The sequence below is a fragment of the Idiotropiscis lumnitzeri genome, chromosome 3 (assembly GCF_059441095.1).
Source record: "Idiotropiscis lumnitzeri isolate Australia: NSW breed Sydney's pygmy pipehorse chromosome 3, RoL_Ilum_1.0, whole genome shotgun sequence".
Lineage (NCBI taxonomy): Eukaryota > Metazoa > Chordata > Actinopteri > Syngnathiformes > Syngnathidae > Idiotropiscis > Idiotropiscis lumnitzeri.
The window spans coordinates 20,177,102-20,200,781 of NC_142393.1; the positions used below are offsets into that span (position 1 = coordinate 20,177,102).

Below are 23,680 nucleotides of genomic sequence, written 5' to 3' on the forward strand. Positions count from 1 at the left end.
AAAGTTAAGAAACCAAGAAAACGACACTACGAGATGACAGGTGTTTTTGTTCGTCCATGAGTGACCTGCGATTGGCTGGCAAACCTTTTTAGGGTGTAACCCGCTAACTGCTCGAAGACAGCTGGGATAGCCAAAAGTGTAACTAGGGGCGTGTAGTCACCTACTGGCATGCAATCAGACGCCTCTCTAATGAAATATTTCATACTTTTAATGCACATCTCAGTTTGCCTTGAATGTAACAAAACTATGAAAAATTGAAGAGATGGCTGTACAGTAGGTGGCGGTATGCACAAACGAGTTGTAATCCGCCATTACACTTACAGAAAAAGAAGCAGGATAACCATCAACTGAGTTTAGCACCCGCATATATAAAAGCATAACACCCGAATCACGGATTTATATAGTCACATATAAGTCCCGAACGCGCTTTTTTTTCTTCAATGGTGTTTGACATTTCAACGTCCCTAGCGCTATTCAATTGGAACATTCTATGTAATTGTTCATTTCAATTTGCTCGTAGTTATGCAATATATGTAAAATTATTTCTAACGTAACATTTTAGTGCATAAACCTGGAGGCAGCAAGTCATTTTAGATATCTTCCATTTGTTTTGCGCAATCGTATACACTTTAAGTACAAACCGCTAGATTAATCAACACGACAATGCTACAAATATTGGTTTCATAGTTTTAATTATTTATTTGCCTTCAAGAATGTCTTATTTTCTAGCTCACTTGCGAACCAAACGAAGACAAGCGGTGTAGGAAATGGACAGATTGGTGACAATATCCCAAGCAAACGTCACAATTTCCAGGATCCCCTGAATGCAACAAGGCGGGGCTTGTGACTGTCTGTGACAAGTTACACATTTTTAAACGTGATTAAATCGGGAAGACAGCGCAAATCCCTAAAGTAACACCAAGACCTGACACGGAAACATATCCGTAAACGTTGCTTCGAAGAACCCGACTTGACAGGCGCAGAGGAGTGCGGAAGCTTCGGGACGTCAACATGAGCGCACTTGTCCGGGTCATCGTGGTGGGAGCAGGCTGTCGAGGGGAGATCTACACTCACTATTCTATCATCCACCCTGACCGTATGAAGGTACGACAGGAGACAAACATTTTTTTTAAATCGAGAGCTGCTTTTTGGGGAATTGATGCATTTGCTCAATTTACTCCTAATTGTTATTTTATCATTGATTATGAATGATATTAATCTATGTGAAGAGGATGTTAAGGATTCCTCACAAAAATGTCAAAAGGGATTTAACAAGGTAAAACAGATGACTGGGGCATCACGGTGGGCGACTGATAATCACGATGGCCTCACAGTGCAGCGGTCTTGGGATCGATTCCAGCTCCGGCCTTCCTGTGTGGAGTTTGCATGTTCTCCCCGTGCCAGCGTGGGTTTCCTCCGGATACCCCGGTTTCCTCCCACATTCACAAAACATGCATGACAGGTTGATTGGAAACTCTAAATTGCCCCTAGGTATGAGTGTGAGCGCGGATGGTTGTTTGTGTATTTGTGCCCTGCTATTGGCTGGCAACCAGTTCAGGGTGTCCCCCGCCTACTGCCCGAAGTCAGCTGGAATAGGTTCCAGCACACTTCGCGACCCTTGTGAGTACAAGCGGTACAGATCATGGAAAGCAGATGATTGTCAATGAGCAATACTTCTATGAATCTCAGAAAGTGTTTAAAATTCTAAAAGATCACTTTTGCAACATTCCTAGGAAATCCCAATGTTTCTTCAGAATTATTTTTAAAACAGGCCTGCAGGCTATACATGTATACATGTTGGGATTATATGGTGCCCACAGGCAAGATAAAGCAACTGCTTGCATAACCTTTTGTGAGTCCGCGTATTGCTTTCAGTTTGATTACATCAGACAGATCAATAAAACAAGCAGTGCTGGAGCCTGAAATCAAAGCGAAAGCCGCAACTATAAGCAGTAACACTACATTACAGGTTGTTGGTGTAGCTGATCCCAGGAAGTTTGCCCGCACTAAGTTCCAACAACTGTACAACATTGCAGATGAGAACCTGTATGAAGGTGAGCATGAAACCCCTTTAAATCCTGACAGTGGTGTGACTTTTTCCATTTTCAATGTATTTCCTAGACTGGCGCATTTTAGCTGAAAGAGAGAAGTTTGCAGATGCCGTTTTAATTTGCACTCCAGACACCCTTCACAAGGTCAATAATGCTACTAAAATTGGTTCAAAGGTTTGTCTTCTCACAACTTTGTTCATCGTATCATACTTGTGTGTTTGTGTGTCCCAGGAGCCTGCAGTGGCCTTTGCAAAGAAGGGCTACCATGTTCTTTTGGAGAAACCGATGGCCGTGAGTGACAAAATGACCATTAAAAGGAAAAAGAAGTCAGCTTTATGACAAATGGATGTCTTCCATTGTCTCAAACTGTGAAATGAAATGGTCTTCTGTTAGCCCAATTTTATGTTATGTCCCAGTAAAACTGGAGTAAAACTGCGACGTTGACCATTATGGAACCAGGCAACCTTGCTCGTTCGAGTTGCCCGTGGACCACGGGTGTCAAACTCAAGGGCCGGGGGCCATGTCGGCATGTCCAAATCAAGCATATCGGGCTGTCTGTCATCATCCCAAATTCTTTGCCATCACCACAAATTCACCCTGACCCTTGGCAGGAAGTGGACATGGATGGGAAATCAGAGAGTTACACATTAAAGAAAATAACTCAACTCTCAACTCAAGTTTATAATTAGAGAAGATGATAAACAACCGCAGCTGAAACAGTGTAAATAAAATCAAACAAAAGACGATTGAACTTTTCAGTAGGAAACAGTAACAAAGTTAAAAACAAGTAAGACTGAAACAAGTGTCTCGTACTGTGTCACAATCTGACGTCGGCCGGTCGTCAGTGGAGTGAGGTCAGGGTAGGAGTTATGTGCTCCCACTTACGTGTTCCATTTTAAAGACGATTTGCAGCATTTTGAACCATTGGAGTTATTTGAGGGAGGACTGGCTCACAAGTCAATTGACAAGGGCCGCTGGGACCAAATATAATCACTTTGGTTTTCTTCTCATTTTCGTTTTAAGACGTTCTAATGCATACTCACTGCTAATTTCACCCCGTTACATGTAGCTGAAATATAAATGTATTCCTTTACACTTTGTTGTGACTTCAGACAACGGCAGAAGACTGCTCAGAGATTGTGGGGGTGTGTTCTCAGACTGGTGTGATGCTGTGTGTGGGTCATGTTCTAAGATACGATCCCTCCATCCGCAAGATAAAGGTGATTTGATTTCCGTTATTTTCTTCTCTTAAAACCTTTCACAATTAGGTCTGCAGGTGGTTATTGTTGTCAGCTTGAATGTAGATCATATTATACTATTGGACAGGTTGGTAATTTGTGTTGGACTAAATGAAACAGTCTACAAATGGTTGAGGCTCTAGTCAGAGGAACGGAGTTAATTTATGACTGTTGGACATTTTGAATCTAATCAAATGCCCATGACATATGGGGTCCCTCAAGGGTCAGTCCTTGCACCCCTTTTGTTTAACCTTAAGGTGGAAATTGCTCACCTTCATTCACTTCTGTTCCAGACAAGAACACATCCTGCTTGAGTCAGATGCTCCGATATTTTACTGTGCAACTCTTTACAATCTTCCTCCACAATGGAATGTTCCTTGAGAAGTTAAACAATAACAATCCCCAGCTTGTGTAACTCAACTTTTCATGCATGCATAGTTAAATACATCCATCCATCCATTATCTAAGCCACTTCTCCTCACGAGGGTCGCGGGCGTGATGGAGCCTATCCCAGATGTCTTCGAGCAGTAGGCTGGGTACACCCTGAACCGGTTGCCAGCCAATTGCCGGGCAAACAAAGATGAACAACCACTTGCGCTCACATTCACACCCGGAGAGAACCCGGAGAAAAGAACATGCAAACTCCACACAGGAAGGCTGCAGCCGGAATCAAACCCCCCATGTGAGGGGGACGGGCTAACCAGTCGTTCACCGTGCTGTCTAGTTAAATACATTGATAATTAGAACCAGGAAAAAGCAAAAAAACGACAATTATTTATCCAGTACTGTTTGAATTCATTTCTGAATATTGCTATTTGTGGTTTCCATTAATGTTTATGCCTTTTAAAAATGCCAATGAAATTGTGTTTTTCCAGGAGTTGATCGACGGCGGCGCCGTTGGTGATGTGATTCACATTCAGCACTTGGAGCCAGTAAGCCGGAATAAAGATAAAAATATGTGATTGTGTGTGTTTGTACTCACATACACACACACACACACACACACACACACACACAATCACCTTTTTCTTCAGGTTGGATATTATCATTTTGCTCACGCCTACGTTCGTGGACAGTGGAGAAATGAAGCAGAGAGTTCATTCGCTCTTCTGGCCAAATCGTGCCACGACATTGATCTGATCCATCAATGGGCCGGAAAACGCAGGTAAGATTTTCTGACAGAAAACTGTTTGTCAGTGCCGCAAGGCTACGCATCTTGCACCACTCCGGGTCAAATTATTGCTCTGATTATCTGACAACGTACTAACTGCATTCCTATGATGGTGACGCCCAGCTCTACGTGAGCACTCCACCAATTTCCACCAAGCAGTTAAGGCACACTCATTACGTCACTGTTAAATAATCCAGACGTGGCTTGCACACTTCACGACTTCAGAGTTTTCGTCAATGCTTTCACTGTCTCTGTTATTGAATTATTGCAATTTTGTGTGATACTTTATGTTAATAAGTGCTTTGTTACAGGTGCAGTTGTTGTAAAATGCGCTCTAGAAATAAGTATTGTATTGTATTGTACATTACAATTCATCATGGGAGACTGCAAAAGGACGGACCGCTTTTTGCTTGTAGCAATTGACTAGTTGACATGAAGTCATTTGTTTGCAACCTAAAAAGGAATGGATGACATTGCTGCTTTTTCTTGCAGATGTTTGAAAGTGACATCGTTTGGTTCCCTCAGCCACTTCAGTCCAGAAAACAAGGTATTCTTGTACTGTTTTTATGTACAGAACTTGTTTTTCAAGTGTTCTGTTAATAAAGTTGAGCTGAGTTTTGGGGTGTTTCAACTCAAGGAATGTTTAGATGATATTCTACGTTCTTTATGTACTGGATGTGTGAGACATGTCACATTAGCCAGCAGGGGCGAGTGATCGCTGCCTGGACTGTTCCGTTGAGGACACATGCCCTTACTCGGCAATCAAAATCTACCTGGACAGAGTGAAAGAGGTGATCATGATAGTACTTGTACATTTCGAATGCTTGATGTGGCTTGATTATTTTTTTGGTGTTTTTTTTTTTTTTTCCCTCCATAGGGCCACACTGGCTGGCCAGTATCCGTCATATGCCCCAACGCTTTCCCAGACATTGAGACGGTAAGTGAGGCTCTGAGGACTGGACCGTACGGCAGATGTGTCTACGAGTGCGACAACGACGCCTGCAGTAACCAGGTTAAAAGACCTTTTGAAATGCGGATGTTCAATATGAGAAAATGCTGTGGTGCCTTGAGTTATGAGTCATCTCACTTCCAGGTTTTTCAAGATATGAGCTGCTCTTCAAATTTTTGTTCTGCTTTGATTAGAAAGGAAACTTGAGATATGAGCCATGAATTTTGCACTTTTGCAACAGTTTATGGAGAGCAAGTGGAAATTGGCATTTTTATTCACTGAAATATGAAACAATATCTATGTTTGCCAAATTTTTCAAGTGACTGTGGCTGCTTTCAAGAAATTCAATATCAGGACTGGCACGACCAGACAAAACATGCAAACTGCGACAAAGTCATTGGGAACAAACGGCGTGAAAAATTTAAGCTACAGGAATTTGAATGATCGGCTCTCACACATTCTTGTGTGTTGTGTTACTGTCTCCATTCAACGTAACGAGCCATCACCTGTTTTTAGTTTAAAAACTGGAAATTCAAGAACAGGAAACAAGTTTTTATCTGATCTACTGTTATATGTTTATGAAAGTCGGAAAACAAAACCGTAACAAGCTTGCCTTGCTTGACACTGAAGATTTCGCGACATCTTCATCTTCTATGTCGCTGCAGCAGTGGACAAAGAGAAAATTTACCTGTAGACGTATACTGCATTTTAGTTTCATCCTGAAATTACACCCAAACAGCCAAGTATCTCTATTTTTTGTTAGTATTGTATTCTGTTCAAAAGGCATGAGAGGAATGTTCGGGATAACTATTCGATAACAATAATTTTTGTGTTGTTACTTTTCCAGGTTGTGAACATGGAGTTTGAAGGAGGTCTGACTGCAGCCTTTTCTATGGTGGCTTTCACTGAAGATATGTGCAAACGAAAAACAACAATCTATGGTAGCAAGGTATAAAGAAGAAACTCAATTGTGATCTATGTGCATCACTTAAAATTAGGAGTTGGCCTCAATAGAAAAATCTAATTAAATGATTTTTAATTCATTAATCTTGATTAAATCAAATAACATTTGTCCACCAATCAAACATTTTTATTTTCAATTTATTTTAGTGGATGACTGAATAATTGATAGAGCCGACACGCTTACTCCTCCTTCACCTACTGATGACACAGCATTAGGAGCAACTTTCTATTTATTTATGTCTGCTTTAAAGACTGGCAATAGCCAGTCTGTCATGTAGCGAGGGAACATTGTGGCTTTTGTCGTGCTTCTTTATGGGGACCCCAAAGCATACACTGTACACTTCCCTTTTGTCTGACTTTATTTGTCAAGCATTACAAAGCCCAACATGGATATGGGGAAAAAGTGCTTTACTATACACGTATAAACAATGTAATAAAATAATTTTAAATAACATAATTAGAAATGTTCATACTAACATTACTACAATACCAGCAGCGATAACCCATAAGGAACGGGACTTTCGCGCTTAAATTTATGTGCACATCTCTACTCATGCCCACTTCAAATAGCCCACAAAAAAGGTGAAGCTTGACCGCAGTATTTTCTAGACAAATAACAGTCTAGAGTCAACAGTAATCCAGTTTGGGAGTAAGTTTGTGAATTTTTGTGAATTTTTCCAACACAAACTTCCATTAAAATGTGTTCATTTTCATGACGTATTAATATCTTTGTAATTAATTATAATTAAATAAATGCATTGGAGTCCCGTGCCAACTTAAAAGCCAACAGCCATCAAAATGACAATTCACGCACTACTTTTCAGGGCGAGTTGTCATTCAAAGACAACGAGATTCGAGTGTTCAACTTTTTAACTCAGAAAGCCACCACACATGTGGCGAGCGTGGATTGCCCCAAGAACTTTGGCCTGCCTGGACACCGTCTAGCCGATTACTACTTGATTGACTCCTTCGTTTCCGCTGTGGCTGTGAGTCCTTTTTGATTCTCATTGAGTGTAATTTCCACTTTTTCTTTTGTCACAGCAGAACCAACTTTCATGCACAAAGAATTCATGTGGAAAAACAAGCTTTTGTCTTTTTGCATACAGAACAATGATCCATCACTCATCGCTTCTGGTCCTGAGGAGACACTGCAGAGCCACTTGTTGGTGTTTGAGGCGGAGCGATCACGACGGGAAAGCAGGGTGGTTCACATTAACCACTCTGGATGATCTCTTAAAAACTCTTGACTGGGAAAAATAATAACTATGTACTTCAGAATTACACAGGAATTGTTGGGTTGGGTTCACTTATACCTGAGTGTTCAGTATTTAATTTCATTCTATTAATGCTTGATTTGTATGCATGTCACCTGGCTGTGACATGTCTATTAGTCCAATTAAAGCAATACTTTTGTTCTTGATGGATGGAATCAAAAACCTGTCGACACAATGAAGTGTGTCAGCTGTCAGCTTTAGTCAGCGGTTCTGAGTCACCAACTGTTTGCTGTTTTCACCCGTCAGAAGGAACCAAAACAATCGCTGTGCCTGGGAGTGCAGCCTTTTTGTGAGTTGAGTGCAACCTTGCTCGTTCGTGTTGCCCGTGGGCCACGGGTATCAAACTCAAGGGCCGGAGCCATATTGGCACGTCAAAATCAAGCATATGGGGCTGTCGGTCTTCGTCCCATCACCACAGATGATGTTCACTTAGTGCTGCCGGGCACTGGATATCTTCAAAGAAAAACCTTCTTAAAGCCACTTATTTGATACTCTCATTAAACCATTTCCCCTCACACTACCTGAGATTCTCATTCATGGTTGTCTCTTCTCATTTAGATAATTCCCCTCCTCAAAGACATTCAGAATCGTTTGAAAATAAAAATAGATTTTTAAAAAAATAGCCGGATGGTGTATTAAACTTTAAGGTTTTGTTATCTTGCACCTGCCCTGTAAAATGCAAGTCTGTGGTTGAACTAAAACTGATTATGAATGGAGTGTTTGGAACAGCTACTCATGCAAACATCTTCATAAAAATCACTTATTTTCTTTAGTTCTATTGTCTTCCACTCTGTGTGAAGTTGAGACTGGAAGTGCAAGACTCGAAACACAATGTGAACGTGACAGTTTCATTTGACAGTCCAAAGTGTTTTTTTCACAGTCCACACTTGCAGTTTTGATCTTTGACGGACCATCACCAGAAGTGCAATTTGGGAGGAGCAGTTCAGCTCTGGCCCGTCGTAAAACACTGCATAGGATCCATACTGAAAGTGAACATGTACGTGAAAGCTGCTGTAGTCCACATGGGAACATCTGCACATCAGGACCAGCTTCACTAGTGGCCATGATCCGAGTATGGCGGGCTGATGCAAAGCAGTTCATTGCTGGTGCATGTCCTATGCACAACATAGACCGCTGGTCCTCGTGTCTTGTTTCTCTCTGAGTCTGAAGACAAAACCCTGATTTTAGTGATATCTAATCCAATCCAATATAAGATTTCCTGTCACTGGTCATCTCCATATACTCACCCACTTATGGGCTGCTGTGGGAACCCATCCTCTCATTTGCTCCCTTGCTTGCTGAACGACTGCCTTTCCGGCCTTTCTCCTCACTGCATTTTCAGAAAAAAATCCACAGAAATTATAGAAATACTGAATTTTTTTTTTTTTTTAATGAAAATATATTTGTAAACTAATTTAACATTACCATTACCATTGACGGTTAATGACGTCAAAGATCCATTTTTTTTTAACTCGGCTGGTATTAATAAAGTGATCATCATGGTAATCTTTTCTAATGTAAAGTCTTTACAGGTGAGGCAAGGTAACCTTTACCAAATATTTGCAGCGTGGAAGCACAAAAAGTCAAAAGGTTAACATGTTGATCAATCACTGCTTTTGCAACGTATAAAGGTCACGTCTTTCGTAATGTTCGGCGTCATGACTCCATGATTGTCTCCTTTCTTGTCAAACTGAAAATGTTGAACTGATTCACCTATCCATTATCAGCAAATATACTCTGTAGTTGATTTTCTCTCTAGAGAGTTCGGAAAAGTTTCAAGTCGCTGACTCTTTTTGTAAACGCCTGTTCGCCATCACGTGCTTGTGGAAGCAGCGTATGTCAGACGCTTTGTTCTGCAGAAGCCAGTTTAAAAAAAAATGTCCTGACAAAAGATTTGAAGCAACTGATAATCGATTAATCACCCAGCCCTTTTAACTATTCACATAAACTACTTTCAAATTAATATTTGTACATGCTCACATCATACTGAGTGGGCAGACTCTTTCCAATGTGACAATAAGCTCCATTAATGTGTTTTTGTTGGTGGTTTGAATGCTGGCGTTTGGGGCACATTTATTTCAAATTGGACCACTTTTAGTGTGCTCCACTCTGGAAGTTCCACTGTAGGTGTTTCTCAACGATTGTCTATACACTCTAATGCTGTATGTAATTGGTCCTTGTGTGTCACATCTGTCAGTGATTTAATGAAGTAATGAATAAGACCTACTCCGGTGGCGGGGTTGAAGCTGCGGTGGACAGGTTGACTGCTGGCGTGTTCCCCTTCCCTCGAAGTTGATCCGCTATGGAGCCAAAGCCATCACTAGCGAGGTCCTAATAATGAGAAAGCACAGCAATATTAATTAGTTTTGTCTGCGTCTACCAACTTAAAGCTACAATAATTGTATAGCAGAAAGACAAGTGCACATACACACTGCGTCAAGCTCTCCTGGAAGAGAATGATGGACTGCAGATTTAGGAGGCCGTTGACTTTTTCCTCCACCAGCTTCAAGCACGCCGTCATGTGCTCATCCAATTCTCTGTCAGAAGAGCTCAACGTGCTGGACATGTCAGTACTTTCATAGCTGATGTCAAGTAATGTTTGGACACCTGAAAAATAACGGGTATGATTAACTGATGGATTATGTGCCGTAACATGTCCAAAAAAAAAGCAGCTGGCAAAGGAGAGCATTGATGTGTATATTTGTCCACACACACACACAACCGTCCATCTATTTTCTAATGAGTGTGTCTGACTTATTTATCATTTAGTGGTGCTGTGAGATACAAGTCCTTTGATATGCTAGGTTTTTTTTGTCTTGAGATGCAAACAAAAATTTTTAGATGCAAGTACACTTCAGACTGCCACCACTAGATGTGGGTAGCAAAATTTGCAACACTTGACCACCATCGATTCCCACTGGTTTCCTTGCAGTGGAAGGACAATACCAATTTGTGTTGGTAATGCACCATTAAGCTTGTTTGCCAGCCACCAATTCTCTCATGCATGAGAGAACATCATGCTTCTGAAGTTGCAAAATGATGCATTTATATGGTGTGTAACACACCATTGGATGCTCAACTGCTGTACCTTTTTTAAGACTATTTACAATCTTTTCCAGGAAGTCAATTCGCTTTTCAAAGCCGCATAGCTGCTCCTCAGTAGTATCTTGCTTGGTGGAAATGGCCGCCTGAAGAGCTTGGCGGTCCTGAGCCTGCTGTTTCTGCTCAGAAACAAAGAGCTCACTCCCCTTGTAAAGCTTTGGATAGGAACAAACAAACAAGTGAAATCCAGCTGAACTGAACTCTTCCATTGCCCCTAGTGTTGAATATAAGCGGCACCAACCTGAGCGATCTCCTGTTTGATGTCTTCCACATGCCAGTGCTGATAGTTTACAAAGCACTGTAAAGAATAGTTCTCCTGCTCCACTAATTAAAAAGAAAAACACAAAATAATTTTAAGGAAAATCACCACTGTGACTTCTTGAATTTTGACCTACTTCCTAAGAAGTTTTCCACCAATGTGTCCAGGTCATTTTCTCCCGTCTCTATCAGTATTTTCCTGATGGTATCCTCCAGATGGGCCAACTTCTGGAGCTGCTCCAGAAGATCCTCTGTGGGTATATTTAAGAGTATTTATCCTCAGAATTATTGGTATACACTAATGGGGGATATTTTGAGGGTGTTTTTTTTTTGTGCCTTCTTGATGGTTCTGTTAGACTAACAAGTGCATGTTTATTCTCCGGAGTGCAAAAAAATCTATCAATCTATCCATCTGTTGATTTTTTTTCTACTTTGTATCTCTCCCCAATAGTGTAAAGATTCACCTTTGTCGCGGTCGGAGCCCTCGTCACCAGCATTCTTGACGTTGACCATAGCCTCAAGGTTGCAGTGGGTGGCGATTTCATGCTCCAAGTTGGTTGTTGTTTGAGTGTACTGAGCTTCGAACTGCGCCTTTTGTTCCTTCAGCTTCTTCTGCTTTATCTGGATTGCAACGCTAGATGTCGCCACATCACAATTAGTGAACACTTCAACGCATTGACGTCAAAGGATAAGAATGAAAGATTATCACTTGGTTTATTTTTTTCATCTCTTCATTGTGTCACAGGTGAGCTGGAGCTTTTCTTAACTGGGTTTGGATGAGAGGAGGTGTACACCTTGGACTGGTGGCCAGTCGATCAGTACAATATATAGATCACAAGTGTTTGCAAAGTGGTTCGAGAACAAGTGGAAATTTTCGACAAAAGTAATTGTTGTTTCCATATGTGTCCACTAGTGGTCGCTACATTTTATGAATATGTAAATTAATAACTACAGTAGAAGTATTTGAAGACACTGAATACTACAAAATGCCTGTCAGCAGCTTCAGTTCAAAATAATTTGGTTTGGCGGAACCCTTTTGTGTTTTGTTCATAAACTGCCTTAACTTTACATTACATCTTTCTGAATAGTTCCCACTTTAGTTTGTAGTTTGTATAGTGTGATGAGTCATTAAAGGTAGTCAGAATTTGGGGGAAATTAATATAACTTTGAAATGATTTTTTATCATTCTCTAAACATGGTGTTTTATAAAAACTGGGTGTTTTTGGAATGTGGGAGGAAGCTGGAGGACCTGGAGAAAAATCCATATTAGAACAAAGAGAACATTCAAACTCTACACAGGAGGCCCTGTTTTCTCCAGGTACCCGTGCTTCCTTTCACATTCCAAAAACACACAAGTTAGGTAAGTTGAGTACTCTAAAACTGCCTAAATAGTTGTAGCGTTAACATTTGTTTGTCTGCACGTGAATTGGAGTGGACTCTAGACCAGTCCATGGTGTACCCCACCTCTCGGCCAAAGTCACTTGGGATAAGCTCAAGCTTAGCCGCAACTCTAATGAGCAGTACAAGGACTGGATTGATGAGTGGACGCATACAGAACATAAACTGTCATAGTGATCATATTTAGCTCAAGTCCAGAATAGTTCCTTTACTCATGATGGGAAGAAAAAAATGTTGATCAACTTACTTATGTGCACTCACTAAAGGCAAAGCAAGTAATGAGATGTAAGTAGGCATTCACCTGGCGTTGTTGGCTTTAGTGCACATAGCGCTCAAGTCAGAAATTTCCTTGCGAATGGCTTGCAACTCCTGGAGAAGACAACATCAAATATTTTCTAATCAATAGCAGTTTTTACGTTCCTGCTGTTAGAACGAAGGTGGTCCGGTGCCCAATATTACTGCATAATGTATTTTAAAGAAACATGTAAACAGGAAAATAAAGACTGACCTTTTTCAGTTGAAGCTGAATTTGCAGGAACTCGCTCTTTCCCATCTCCAGAGTATCTAGTTCCTTCTTTAACTGCCCATTCCTAATCATCAGTTCATTGAAGCATATGTGACCCTTTAAAAAGAAATGGAACCGGTTTCAGCTCTGAATGCTGCCTCCGCTGATGGATGCTACTTACTGATGAAGCACTAACCTTGTACAGTTTGTCCTCTTTTGACAAGATATCCTTGACGGAATTGTCTTCACATTTCGTATTATGCGGGGCAGTCCCCCCCCTCTGTGCTACCAACTTCCTCTCCCATTCTAAAATCTGGAAAACAAGGCAAAGATTGGGTGTTCGCATAGCAATGTGCGGCAGTAAAGCAACCATTTTAGCACGGCAGTTCTCACCTGCTTTTTAAAGGACACTAGTTTGGTTTTGTTTGCTAGTAGTTCCTCCTCTATTGTCTCCTCACTGGACAAAAGGTTATCGAGATCTTGCACAGCATTGACTTCTTTCTTTTGGTTAGAACTACTCTGAGCGATGGTGAGGATGTGTAACAGTTCGTCATGTTCAGTCTGGAGCTTCTGGATCTCTCTGCTGCTCAGACAAGGACAGAGGGAAAATTCACTTCAAGCAAGCAGAACACTGAGAATTTATGTTTTAGCGGTGCATGAACACAGATAATGAATACGGATTGATTAAAAAAAAAAAAGGAACCCACTTGCCTGTCTTTCAGAAGGAGGCTTTGAATTTTCTCATCATATGCCTGTTTGTCTTTTACAGCTTGACGATATTGCAGCTTTAATTTGTGCAGGTCATTTTCAGCTACAATTAAAAACAAGAATGTAATTTCATCATAGACAATAATTGTTTAGATTTGGTTTGTGTGAGACAGACAGAGGACAAACCTGTCAACTACTTCAGGCAAATAATATATCTGATAGTTATGTATTTTTAGGCCCCATATCATGTTTGCAATATGTAAAAGTCAAGAGACAAGCCAGTGCCAAGCCCATTTTCTGAGCATGTAGAATCAGTTAGACACCCACATATTGTTGTTGTTGGTCCAGTGTCATAGTAGAAGATTGTTTTTGATCTGGCATCTTGTTTCTAAGTTATAAGAACCACAAAGTCCCACTGTGTGTGATGTCACTTACGATTTTCCTCCTGTGATCGACCTCGGGCAGACCGTTTCATGTTTCATGAGAGTGAGAGCACGCCTCCAGTCTGAAAAAGAACACAGCAGTTAGCTAGATTATCGTACTTTTTCCAAAATGTTTTTACTCTGACTTAATCTTATCTTTTGTCTGTGCAGTAAATAAAGTTGACTCTATTTCAATGGGCGGCACGGTCGGCGACTGGTTAGCATGATGGCCTCACAATGCAGAGGTTGTGGGTTCGATTCCGTCTGCGGCCTTCCTGTGTGGAGTTTTCATGTTCTCCCCGTGCCTGCGTAGGTTTTCTCCGGGTACTCAGGTTTCATCCCACGTTACAAAGACATGCGTGGTAGGTTGATGGAAGACTCTAAATTGTCCCCAGGTATGAGTGTGATCGTGTATGATTGTCTTTCAGTGCCTTACGATTGGCTGTCAACCAATTCAAGGTGTACCCCAACAACTGCCTAAGTCAGCTGCGATAGGTTCCAGCACCCTCGTGAGGATAAGCTGCTTGGATAATGGATGGTCATATTTCAATAGCGCAAAGATAAATTATGTAATTATTTGAAAATATGTAGCAATTATCCCCAAATTTTCTTACCTACAAAGGAACTTTGTGCAGTCACACTAAATTGATGATTCAGTCACAGACTGTAGAACATGACGAGATTAATGCACAATTACATTTCATTATTTTAATGTAACTAACTAGATAGATATAGGATCTAACAATCTATGTTGTATGCATCTTAAATTTATTGGGGTAATGAATGACCTGGAACTGATATAGGCAACTTTGGGGGAGAGGCATTGTACTGTCTAGACCAAAATTCCCGTTCACATTCACATCCAAGGACAATCTAGTCACCAATGAACATAACATGCATGTTTTTAGAATGTGGGAAGATGTCTGGAGAAAAGCCACATACGCGCAGTATAGTGCCATACAAAATCCACACAGGAAGGCTGGAGCCCAAATTTGAACGCCCAGCCTTGGAACAGTCAGGTTGATGTGCCACAGCCCACAGTCTATATATTCGGTGTATAATGCGTCATTATATGAGGTCTGTCATAAAGATTCCAGGATTGGTCAAAAAAGAAAAGATATATTTCAAACGCAAACTATATTCTATCAATTTTCCAATTCAATGGTGGCCGATTGATCGACCAAGCACATCAAGAGATATATTGTGTTACGTTTGCTTTGTTCAGTAAGTGAGAAGAGGTGCGTTACAGCCTGAAAACCCATGACAACATCCCTGTTCACAAAGCCCTGATGATCTGACAGTTCTTCCAGGAGTCCATGAAGGCTTAGCAGAGAAAGCTAGGAACATTTTTGGGATGACAGGGGAATACTTCGAAGGGAAATTCATGTTCTGTGATGACAGTCCTGCAACTTTTCTGACACTGCATACCATTCAATGTACCTGTCAACATATTATTGTATTGTAAGGCGGATTACAGTATTATTGTGGCATGTAAACATATTACTGTATCTATTTGTCAACACATCACTGTAGCATCTGAATAAATATCTATCTATCTATCAATTTTAATCGCAAATTTCGTAGAATTAATAAATTGGGGAAAGAGTTGTCCAAGACCTGATAATGCTGTTTTGTCTCCCCCTGCAGGTTAGCTGAGGTTGCTAGTTCACGTAGCATCACGTCCAACAGTCCACTGAGTACGCGTCCACCCTGTCATTGCAGTGACGTCTAGCTAACGTGAAGTTAACGGGAGTCGGCTTCAGAAAAAAAAAAGAACACATTTCCAGTTACAAGTTTTCGTTCGGTTTGTGAAGGCGGGTTATGGTCTGGTTAACTCACGGTGTACGTCGACGGTAAGTGAATGTTGATAATAAACTCGGTCGTCATGTCCAAGCTCGCTGGCTGGCGCTGTCATGACGTCACGCGCCAGCTGTGCGCTCACTTCCGTGTTTATTACACAGCGTGAAGCACTGTGATACAGAGCACGGTTGTGGATGACGTAATCGTTCACTTTCATGAATTAACTGCGCGGTACGTGAAGGATCGCTTTCGCTTTTGCTGTTCTATCTATCTATCTATCTATCTATCTATCTATCTATCTATCTATCTATCTGTCTATCTGTCTATCTATCTGTCTGTCTGTCTGCCTGTCTGTCTTTCTTTATAGTGCCTTTAAAAAAAAAATCTCTCTCTGGTCTTCCTGCTCTACTTTTCTACTTCATGCTATACTCCAGAATCATGAATCATGTTCTGTGTTTTGTATAATACAAAGAAAAAAAAATCCAGTATTAACTTTGTCATACTCCAGTAAAATGTACAATTAAAGTAAAGGGAACTATCGAAAAGGACAATGACGTGCTTGGGACAAAAATACATTTTAATATTGAAGTGAAAGGCAACAAGGGCAAATAGAGTCAGTGGCAAAAACAAAAAAAAAGATGAATCATGAGTGAACCTTTCCTGCATGGCGAATGTCAGAGTGTTGTGAGGTGTCCTTTTCAATTGCTGTCAAATGATAACGTAAGCAAGAACACACTGTTAGTGAGCCTAAGCATATATGAAGCCTGACTAATGTGTTGCCTGAGTTGGCACTGGGGTGGATCATTTTGATGGTCAGCTTGACAGTCAGGCCCAGCATTTTTGCAAACCATTTAGTGAATGGTGAAAGTCAAGCAACATGTTACATGTAGAAATATATTTCAGCTCTATTTCCATTTGTTGGCTACATGTGTGAAATAAAGTATCAAACCACATTATATATTTTCAAACCGTTTCACTTGTAGAGCAGTGTTTTTAATTGATGTTGTATCTCTTAATTATGCTTTTTTTTTTAGAATACTCTTGGAATGATAATAATACAGTGATTGTGTTTTTTTATATTGTTCACAAGTTCACGGTGGTATATTACATTATATACCAAGGAGATTATATTTCTTTCCTGAACTTAAAATTTGCATCTATTATAAATGAAGATTTCAAAATACATAATTGTTTCGAATAGAATATACTGCTTCTAAAAGCTAGAGGATACCCTACAAATAGGATACTTTTTAGAACAGGCTCCGCAGGTCTACAGTGGCAAAAAGGGTGTGTAGCGTCATGATATCATGATTGAATCACTACAAACCTTGACCCGATGCGTGTGTAGGGTTACACTAAACTGGCCTTCAGTAGAGTATCCGATTACAGTACAGTACGTATAACCTACAGGCACGTTAACTCAGAGCTAAAGGTCAAATTGTAGTTGTATTATCCGGAGTCATTTAGTCCTCACAACAAAACACACGCACTCACACACACAAGGGCCTGATTTGCTCCAGTAGCTTGCACTGTGAGGCTGTTTTTTGAATGAGTCAACTGTCAGAAAGCAACGCCCCCTCCAAAACCTTCACCCCCCCTTGCGCCGCTCCCTCGCACACGGGGGCACATGCCGCCGACGCTTTTACGTGGGCTTTAACCTCATCATGGCATCACTTCCGCCCTCTTAAATCACCGATGACACTTCCTCGAACAGCCCAGAGCAATGGATGTTTATTGGCTGACGTGGTTAAAACCATTTACCTCACTGTCATAGCGAGGTTTCAGAAACAGATCTTTAGAGTTTTTCCTCTTGTTTCTCTTTTTTCCAGAGACATGCTGTGGCGAGTTGTGGCGTGTGGTGAATTTTCTGCTCAATTAATAGTCCAATAATAGTTCTTGCTCATGGTGAGTCAACAGGAAATGATGGAGCTTGAGTCAAGCAAAGGAAGAAACTGGAGTAGAGGTTGGAAGAACCAAAGGAGAAATACAGGGAAAAGGAACTAGTTACTTTGTCATGTCCTAGGATTGTGAGCTATGTAGCGGGTAGGGACACACGCGCACACACAAATTCTTCCATTGCTAATAAAATTCAGTGCAGTCAGTGATGACATCGCCATTAATCTGTGAAATAGAGTAGTGGTCCATGGGTTAAAATGTCACGGCTTGAAAGTCTGCAAAATAATTTGCATTAAATTACGTCAAATCATTTTTAAAAACGCGTTTCCCTACATATGATACATATGGCAGGCGTGTAACTAAAGCATGCATATTAAAATTCCATCTGCCGACCTTAGCTTTGCAAGTCTAAAAATCCTGATATGATTGTGACGCACCGCATAAATCTTGAATTGTGTTTTACTAGAATAAGGAACAGGATTGAATTCCTGTTTTTGAGAACAAAAGATGTACTATTTTTAGACTGTATCTTTTAAGAGAATAATGGCATCTTTTCCAGAATAAAAGGAGGCAGTAAAAGTTGTTACTCGAGCAAAGTAATATTGTTTCTAATATTACAAGAATAAAGTTGTATTTTTGAAATTCACTTGTTCAACTTTGATTTTATTATGACAATGTTATGTCAATCTGACTATTCTTGGGTCTTTATCTTGACAAATCAGATCCTCTTTGCTCTTGTAAAGATGAAAACTTTTTTTTCTTCTTGAAATTAAAATTTCTTCCACTTTACATTTCAATACTTAACAGTATTTGTGATTTGTTATCAAAGCATTCTAAAATGTGGTGTAGTGATACACTTACCTGACTTGTGTGCGGGTAGCGTGGAATTGGTTCCCACTCTGTGACCGAGTCTGTGTGTACCCCGCGACTGGGTGGGGACCAGTTTGGGGTGTCGTGCGCCTTTCACCCATAGACTGCTGGGATAGGCTCTAGCGACAATTGCGGGATTTTCTTGCTTACCGTAAATGGAACTGTACCAACACTTTTGTTAGAGTTCTGAAAAGAAGACAATGTGAAATATGGAAGCATATAAAAACATTGTCTCGCTGTAGTTTTACTATTACCACAGGCTTTAAACACCTTTCGACTGATTTAAAACCTGCTCCTTAAACCGTATTTGAAGACAAACAAAATTGAAAGCATGAAATATCAAAAGTCATAGCCAGGGCCTTGTTTGTGTTTACGTTTTACTGTAGTGTCGGTGATGACGAAACGTCAGAAATGTTTATCAGTGACTGAGGTTTTCCTTTCCCACATGTGACAATGTTACAGTATAGAAAAATACAGTAAAATATTTTTTAAATGATTGTTAAGTTTTTCCCCCTCTCGCACAAAGTGAGCTGGGATAGACTCCAGTTCAAGCCATTACGCAAATGAGGACAGGCAGTATATAAAATGGATGGAACTGTACTGCACCATACTGAAAGTTATTCATGCGCTAGAAAATTATAACTGTCATTTTTTTCCCCTTAAATCCAACGATAAAAGGAACCCATCAATCCTCGGTCAGTCCACCTCCGCGTTCTCCTCCAGGTGGTGGTTGATTATTTGATAACTGAGCTGTATCCCCTCACGCTATGAGGTCAAAGGTGGTGCTGCGAGGCCCACTCAGACATCCGAGGAGCTCAATTCTTTCCTGCTTCCTCCTACTTGCTAGCGCTGATAAAAAATTAAAAAATAAAACATTTCAATTACAGGTTAAAAAAAAAGCTGTGTTTTTCAAATCATGTTCTGCAGTAGGTGGCAATAAAATGTTTTATATATGACTGAAGAAAGAAAAAAATTGCAGTTTGAATCAAATCATTATTGTTCCATGTCAGGCCGACGGAAATCGTGGGTGGGAGTGCACAGATAGAAAATCTTGAGAGTTTCTCAAGTGTTTGATGATGCCGCACCTAGTTTCACCATTTTGTCGCCTGGCAAATCAGATTACTCATCAACTCAATAAATAGTTTGTGTTTCTTCATTCTCACCAATGACCCACACATCTTTTTTTTATAAAACATTAAAAGACTCAACTTTGAGCTTGTGATATAAATTCAGGCACATTGCAAGGAATAGCAAGGAATTCAAGTGTAGTGGGTAGACTGTGAAAACACCAGTCTGTCTGTAATTACTATTACATGTTTGTACACAGCTGGTTCTTCGATAAGATAAATCCCCGTGACACTGTGTCAGCAAATCAACCCAGCACAGATGTATTTACCATGGAGCACGTATGTTAACACAAACATTTTTTTTCATCCACATTCAGATGGAAGACCGATACGGTGGAACCTCATTCTGTTCCAGTCTTGTCTGGCAGCACTATAAAGTTCATCCATCAGTCTATCATAGACTTTCACTAAAGGCTCTAATTTGTCTCTAGGTGTGAATGGGCGTTTGTCACCAATTGACATTGGTGTAGCGCTGTAAAATTGCTACCTAGCAAGACGTCTGTCACAGTTTACGAATGTTACAGGCTGTCACATGACTACTTCAACATGTTGTAAAATATACGCAATCCATAGGAAGTTTCTTGAAACAGGATGTGTTCTTGACAAGATCCGACAATGACGGCCTGCTACCACAGACGAAAACACAAAACTCTGAGTAAAGTCTATCCAGCAGGCCGCACTGGAACTCAGCATCTACAAAAGCTCAATTTAGCAGCTGCGTTGGAGAGCAATTAAGCTTTGTCAATACTGACTTCAGGTTGCACGATGGCTTCAAGCACAAGATTATGATGCTTAAGAACCAAAAAGTTGGAGCAGCGTGGTTGCCATAAAGCTTCATAAACTAGCGCTCAACTTCAGTTGGGGACAGAAAAGATAGTCTGGGACTGAATAACTTCTTGCCCGGCACCCATCTTGGAATGATGCTCCAATGTCAATTGGCGAGCCGTGATGTGCTTGCAAAAACTGTAAAGCCAAAGCTGTCGAATGGTGATGGTTCACGTCTGATACTTGAAACAAAACATTAAAAAAAAAAAGAAAGTATTTCGTGACTCTGCAAGGAACTTTCAAGGCTTTATAAAACACCCTATAATTAAATTTACATAACATCCCTTCAAAAGTTCCTTGTTCCTGTTGTCTAAATACAATGTTTATACTCTGGTTATCTATTATAGATAACATATCATATCATGTATCATAGCAATCTTCGGATAGCTGCAAATATACCCACTCACCATAAATGCTAAGACTCAGCAGCTCCAAACCTTGAATTACAGTACATGAAAGCAAGACCTTGTTTGCCATCGTTTTGTACAGTGAGTTCCTCCTTCACAGCAATGCCTCCTATCGAAGAATGCACACGAAAAGAGGCTCCAAATGTGGGAGTTGGGTTTCTGACTGAACTGACAGCTGTGAGGGACGCAGCGGCTCTCAGAACAGGAAATGACTTGACCTCCCCCAATGGGAGATCGGATCGGCCCGCCCTGACAACAACCCCCACAGCTCTGAGCATCCCGGGTCGCCACAGGCGCCCACATAGGGCCGCCTAGCAAACGTGCTCGCCCATGTGGCAATAATGTCAAATCCGGCATCAACTCAGCAACTTGAAAATCCAGACGCCAGATTAATGCATACTTAGTACAGTGTGAGGATTTCTGAATTTAATGCGTGATGGCAGATGGCCCTGTTTCCCCTTTCTTTCTCATTTGTATTTAATACAGAGTAGTGATTGAATTGAGCTTTTCTACTGCAGCCAAAGCCCCAAAACACAGCCTGGCCAGTCACCACGTAACACTGAACAGAACTGACGTCTGATAGTTTTTTTGTGACGATGCATTAAATTAGAGGACACAAAAATTGGCCCTAGTTGACAAGAGTGCGCTACTAATACTAGTGGAGATTTTACAAAATTGTACTATTTGACTGATCTGGTCAAAAATCCATTTGAGTATTTATGGCAAGGCAAGAACCATTGTTAGGACACAGAGTGTTCTGGTACGTCGACCTTAAGTTGACTATCAAGGATAACAATTACAGAAAATAACCATTGAAAATGAATGAAGTCATTTCTGTATGGACAGTTTATAGCCCGTAAGAGAATGAACGAGTTCTGTGGTGGTTGGCGTTTGACCATTTTGTCCATCTAAGAACACTGCTAAATGGTTGGCAGGTCTGCCGTTGATTTACTTCCAATGGTGGGATGACACTACAGGGTGTGGAACGAACAGCATGTTTGTCAAGCGATGAGTATTTGAGCAAACTAACAGTGAGTGATTGCAGCAATACTGTTGCACGACATTTTCATTGGATGAGTTTAAACACACAGGATACACAGGGGTGTAAACCACTCCTTGATATACAGTGTATGTTTTTATTTTTATTGCCGCAAGCTCAGCAGAAAAGATGAACAAAATAGATGGGAGCAACTGAGTTCACTGAGTCATCTGGTATCTTTTTTTTTATTGATTTATTTGATCTGTAGTTCAGTGGCCCAGTGTTCAGCCCTCTTGGGAAGGTTTCACGTTTGCATTTGTGTCTGCTGGGACAACATGCACACTCGCCCTGCGCTTGTGTGGGTTCTGTCTGGCTTCCTCCCACAGTCCAAAAACATGGACGTTAATTACACTGAAAACTCGCTGAGAGAATTAAATATTGACTTTTTAAAAAAGTTCCCGCTACCCCCTGAGATGGCTAAAAACGGTTGGACTGAATCCAAAAACACAATATTAATCAGAATGCCATGTTTGGACGAGTGAAGACGCAAAGAAGATTTTATTGCAAAGATTTTTTCAGGCGTTGACTTCCCCTTTAATGTGTTGCCGAGACATCGGATAGGAACTTGTTATCGTCAGATACAGACTCAGGCTCGGGTGCCAATAAGTGTGATTGGGACAATAACGATAACCTTTACAGATGAACTTAATTTGACCTTCTCTAAACTTTCGAATGTATGATGTTTCACTCTTTTACAATAGCGAAATTCACACCAGGCGTTACCAAGGATGTCCACTGCCTTTCTGTGGCTCTTCCAGTAAGTTCATGCCCACTACCTTTTGAGAATCTCTGGTTTGAATACTGCTGGTCCCTTTTAAGGTTTCATCATGGTCTCATAATGTCAAAATGTGCACAGCTTAATGAAGTTCCAATTGAACTAGGAAATATATTCGTTATTTCATTCATCAAACGCCTGTTGTGAATTTTGCTTTACAGCTAGCATGAGCTGGAATTACTCTGATTCTGATTCTAAATCTAAAATGTATTTACATTTACTTGACAATGTGTCCAATGGAAACTTCAGAACATAGCAATCATAACAGTTCAGTTAGCCATTGATTCTGCTAGCTTGGCCTTGGTAGCTAGCTAGATGAGTAAAGTGGACTGACACAGGAAAGGGTATGTTGACGTTTCTCAAAGTAAATATTGCTGACGTGAAAAACAAGGTGTGCTTGTTCTATGGAGGAGGAGGATCGATTCCTGTGTGTCACAGAAGTTAGTCCATCAGTCACGTACGCAGAAGACTACCTGTTATCAAACTACAGCTTGTGTATTTTTCCACTCCTGTTGTTATTTCCATATTTCATACAACATTCCTTTGTAAGGATTGTAATACAGAATAATTTCAAGAAAAGTCACATCTTTTCTTTGAAGCGTCGCCAAAAGCCACCCACATACAAACAGGTCACACGGAAATTGCTTCACTTCATCATGAAGGGCAATTTTCCCTCAACCATTGCACAAGGATCACTGCTAACCTTGCCACTGAACTGTGAGGCACTATGTGAGGTTCTGCAACTAATTTTCATGAACTAGTTGTGCTGCGATTTGAAATTTGAATTGCAGGTAAATGGCATTGCAGCGCTGCAGATGTTGCATGGAGTGACTCTTTTATGTGCCGCTAAAGCACGGGTGTGAAACTAATTTTTGTCACGGGCCACATTGTAGTTACAGTTT

At 40.7% G+C, this 23,680-nt stretch overlaps 3 protein-coding genes across 3 annotated transcripts in view; 2 read left to right on the forward strand and 1 right to left on the reverse strand.

Annotated features, from left to right (window-relative positions):
- LOC148340276 (uncharacterized) lies at positions 1 to 8,166 on the forward strand. Its single transcript, XM_088292309.1, has 13 exons — positions 1 to 1,104; positions 1,970 to 2,054; positions 2,122 to 2,195; positions 2,283 to 2,342; positions 3,164 to 3,271; positions 4,165 to 4,221; positions 4,324 to 4,454; positions 4,953 to 5,007; positions 5,159 to 5,251; positions 5,338 to 5,472; positions 6,257 to 6,358; positions 7,197 to 7,358; positions 7,479 to 8,166. The coding sequence occupies exons 1-13, from the start codon at positions 1,012 to 1,014 to the stop codon at positions 7,599 to 7,601; spliced, it is 1,278 nt and encodes a 425-aa protein (XP_088148435.1). The 5' UTR covers positions 1 to 1,011; the 3' UTR covers positions 7,602 to 8,166.
- On the reverse strand, positions 6,693 to 15,986 carry LOC148340277 (outer dynein arm-docking complex subunit 1-like). The gene is made up of 16 exons (XM_088292308.1): positions 15,879 to 15,986; positions 15,657 to 15,796; positions 14,053 to 14,122; positions 13,621 to 13,720; positions 13,303 to 13,492; positions 13,106 to 13,222; positions 12,913 to 13,026; positions 12,706 to 12,773; positions 11,471 to 11,640; positions 11,144 to 11,257; positions 10,990 to 11,072; positions 10,735 to 10,903; positions 10,075 to 10,253; positions 9,874 to 9,977; positions 8,894 to 8,976; positions 6,693 to 8,810 (listed from the first exon to the last, which is right to left on the reverse strand). Exons 3-15 carry the CDS (start codon positions 14,090 to 14,092, stop codon positions 8,898 to 8,900), a joined length of 1,527 nt encoding a protein of 508 aa, XP_088148434.1. The 5' UTR covers positions 14,093 to 14,122; positions 15,657 to 15,796; positions 15,879 to 15,986; the 3' UTR covers positions 6,693 to 8,810; positions 8,894 to 8,897.
- errfi1b (ERBB receptor feedback inhibitor 1b) overlaps positions 15,747 to 23,680 on the forward strand; it is a 20,270-nt gene continuing 12,336 nt past the window's right edge. Inside the window, exon 1 of the mRNA XM_088292311.1 lies at positions 15,747 to 15,892. The gene's annotated coding sequence lies outside the window, so the exon portion shown is untranslated. The remainder of the gene's footprint in view (positions 15,893 to 23,680) is intronic.

Excerpts from the sequence above, each read along its gene's own strand:
- LOC148340276 (XM_088292309.1), top strand. The coding sequence starts at position 1,012 with ATGAGCGCACTTGTCCGGGTCATCGTGGTGGGAGCAGGCTGTCGAGGG. Across the intron at positions 4,455-4,952 it reads CAATGGGCCGGAAAACGCAG|ATGTTTGAAAGTGACATCGT; the intron begins GTAAGATTTTCT and ends TTTTTCTTGCAG. Across the intron at positions 6,359-7,196 it reads CAACAATCTATGGTAGCAAG|GGCGAGTTGTCATTCAAAGA; the intron begins GTATAAAGAAGA and ends ACTACTTTTCAG.
- LOC148340277 (XM_088292308.1), bottom strand. The coding sequence starts at position 14,092 with ATGAAACGGTCTGCCCGAGGTCGATCACAGGAGGAAAATC. Across the intron at positions 13,721-14,052 it reads TCGATCACAGGAGGAAAATC|CTGAAAATGACCTGCACAAA; the intron begins GTAAGTGACATC and ends TTTTAATTGTAG. Across the intron at positions 13,223-13,302 it reads TAGTGTCCTTTAAAAAGCAG|ATTTTAGAATGGGAGAGGAA; the intron begins GTGAGAACTGCC and ends CTTGTTTTCCAG.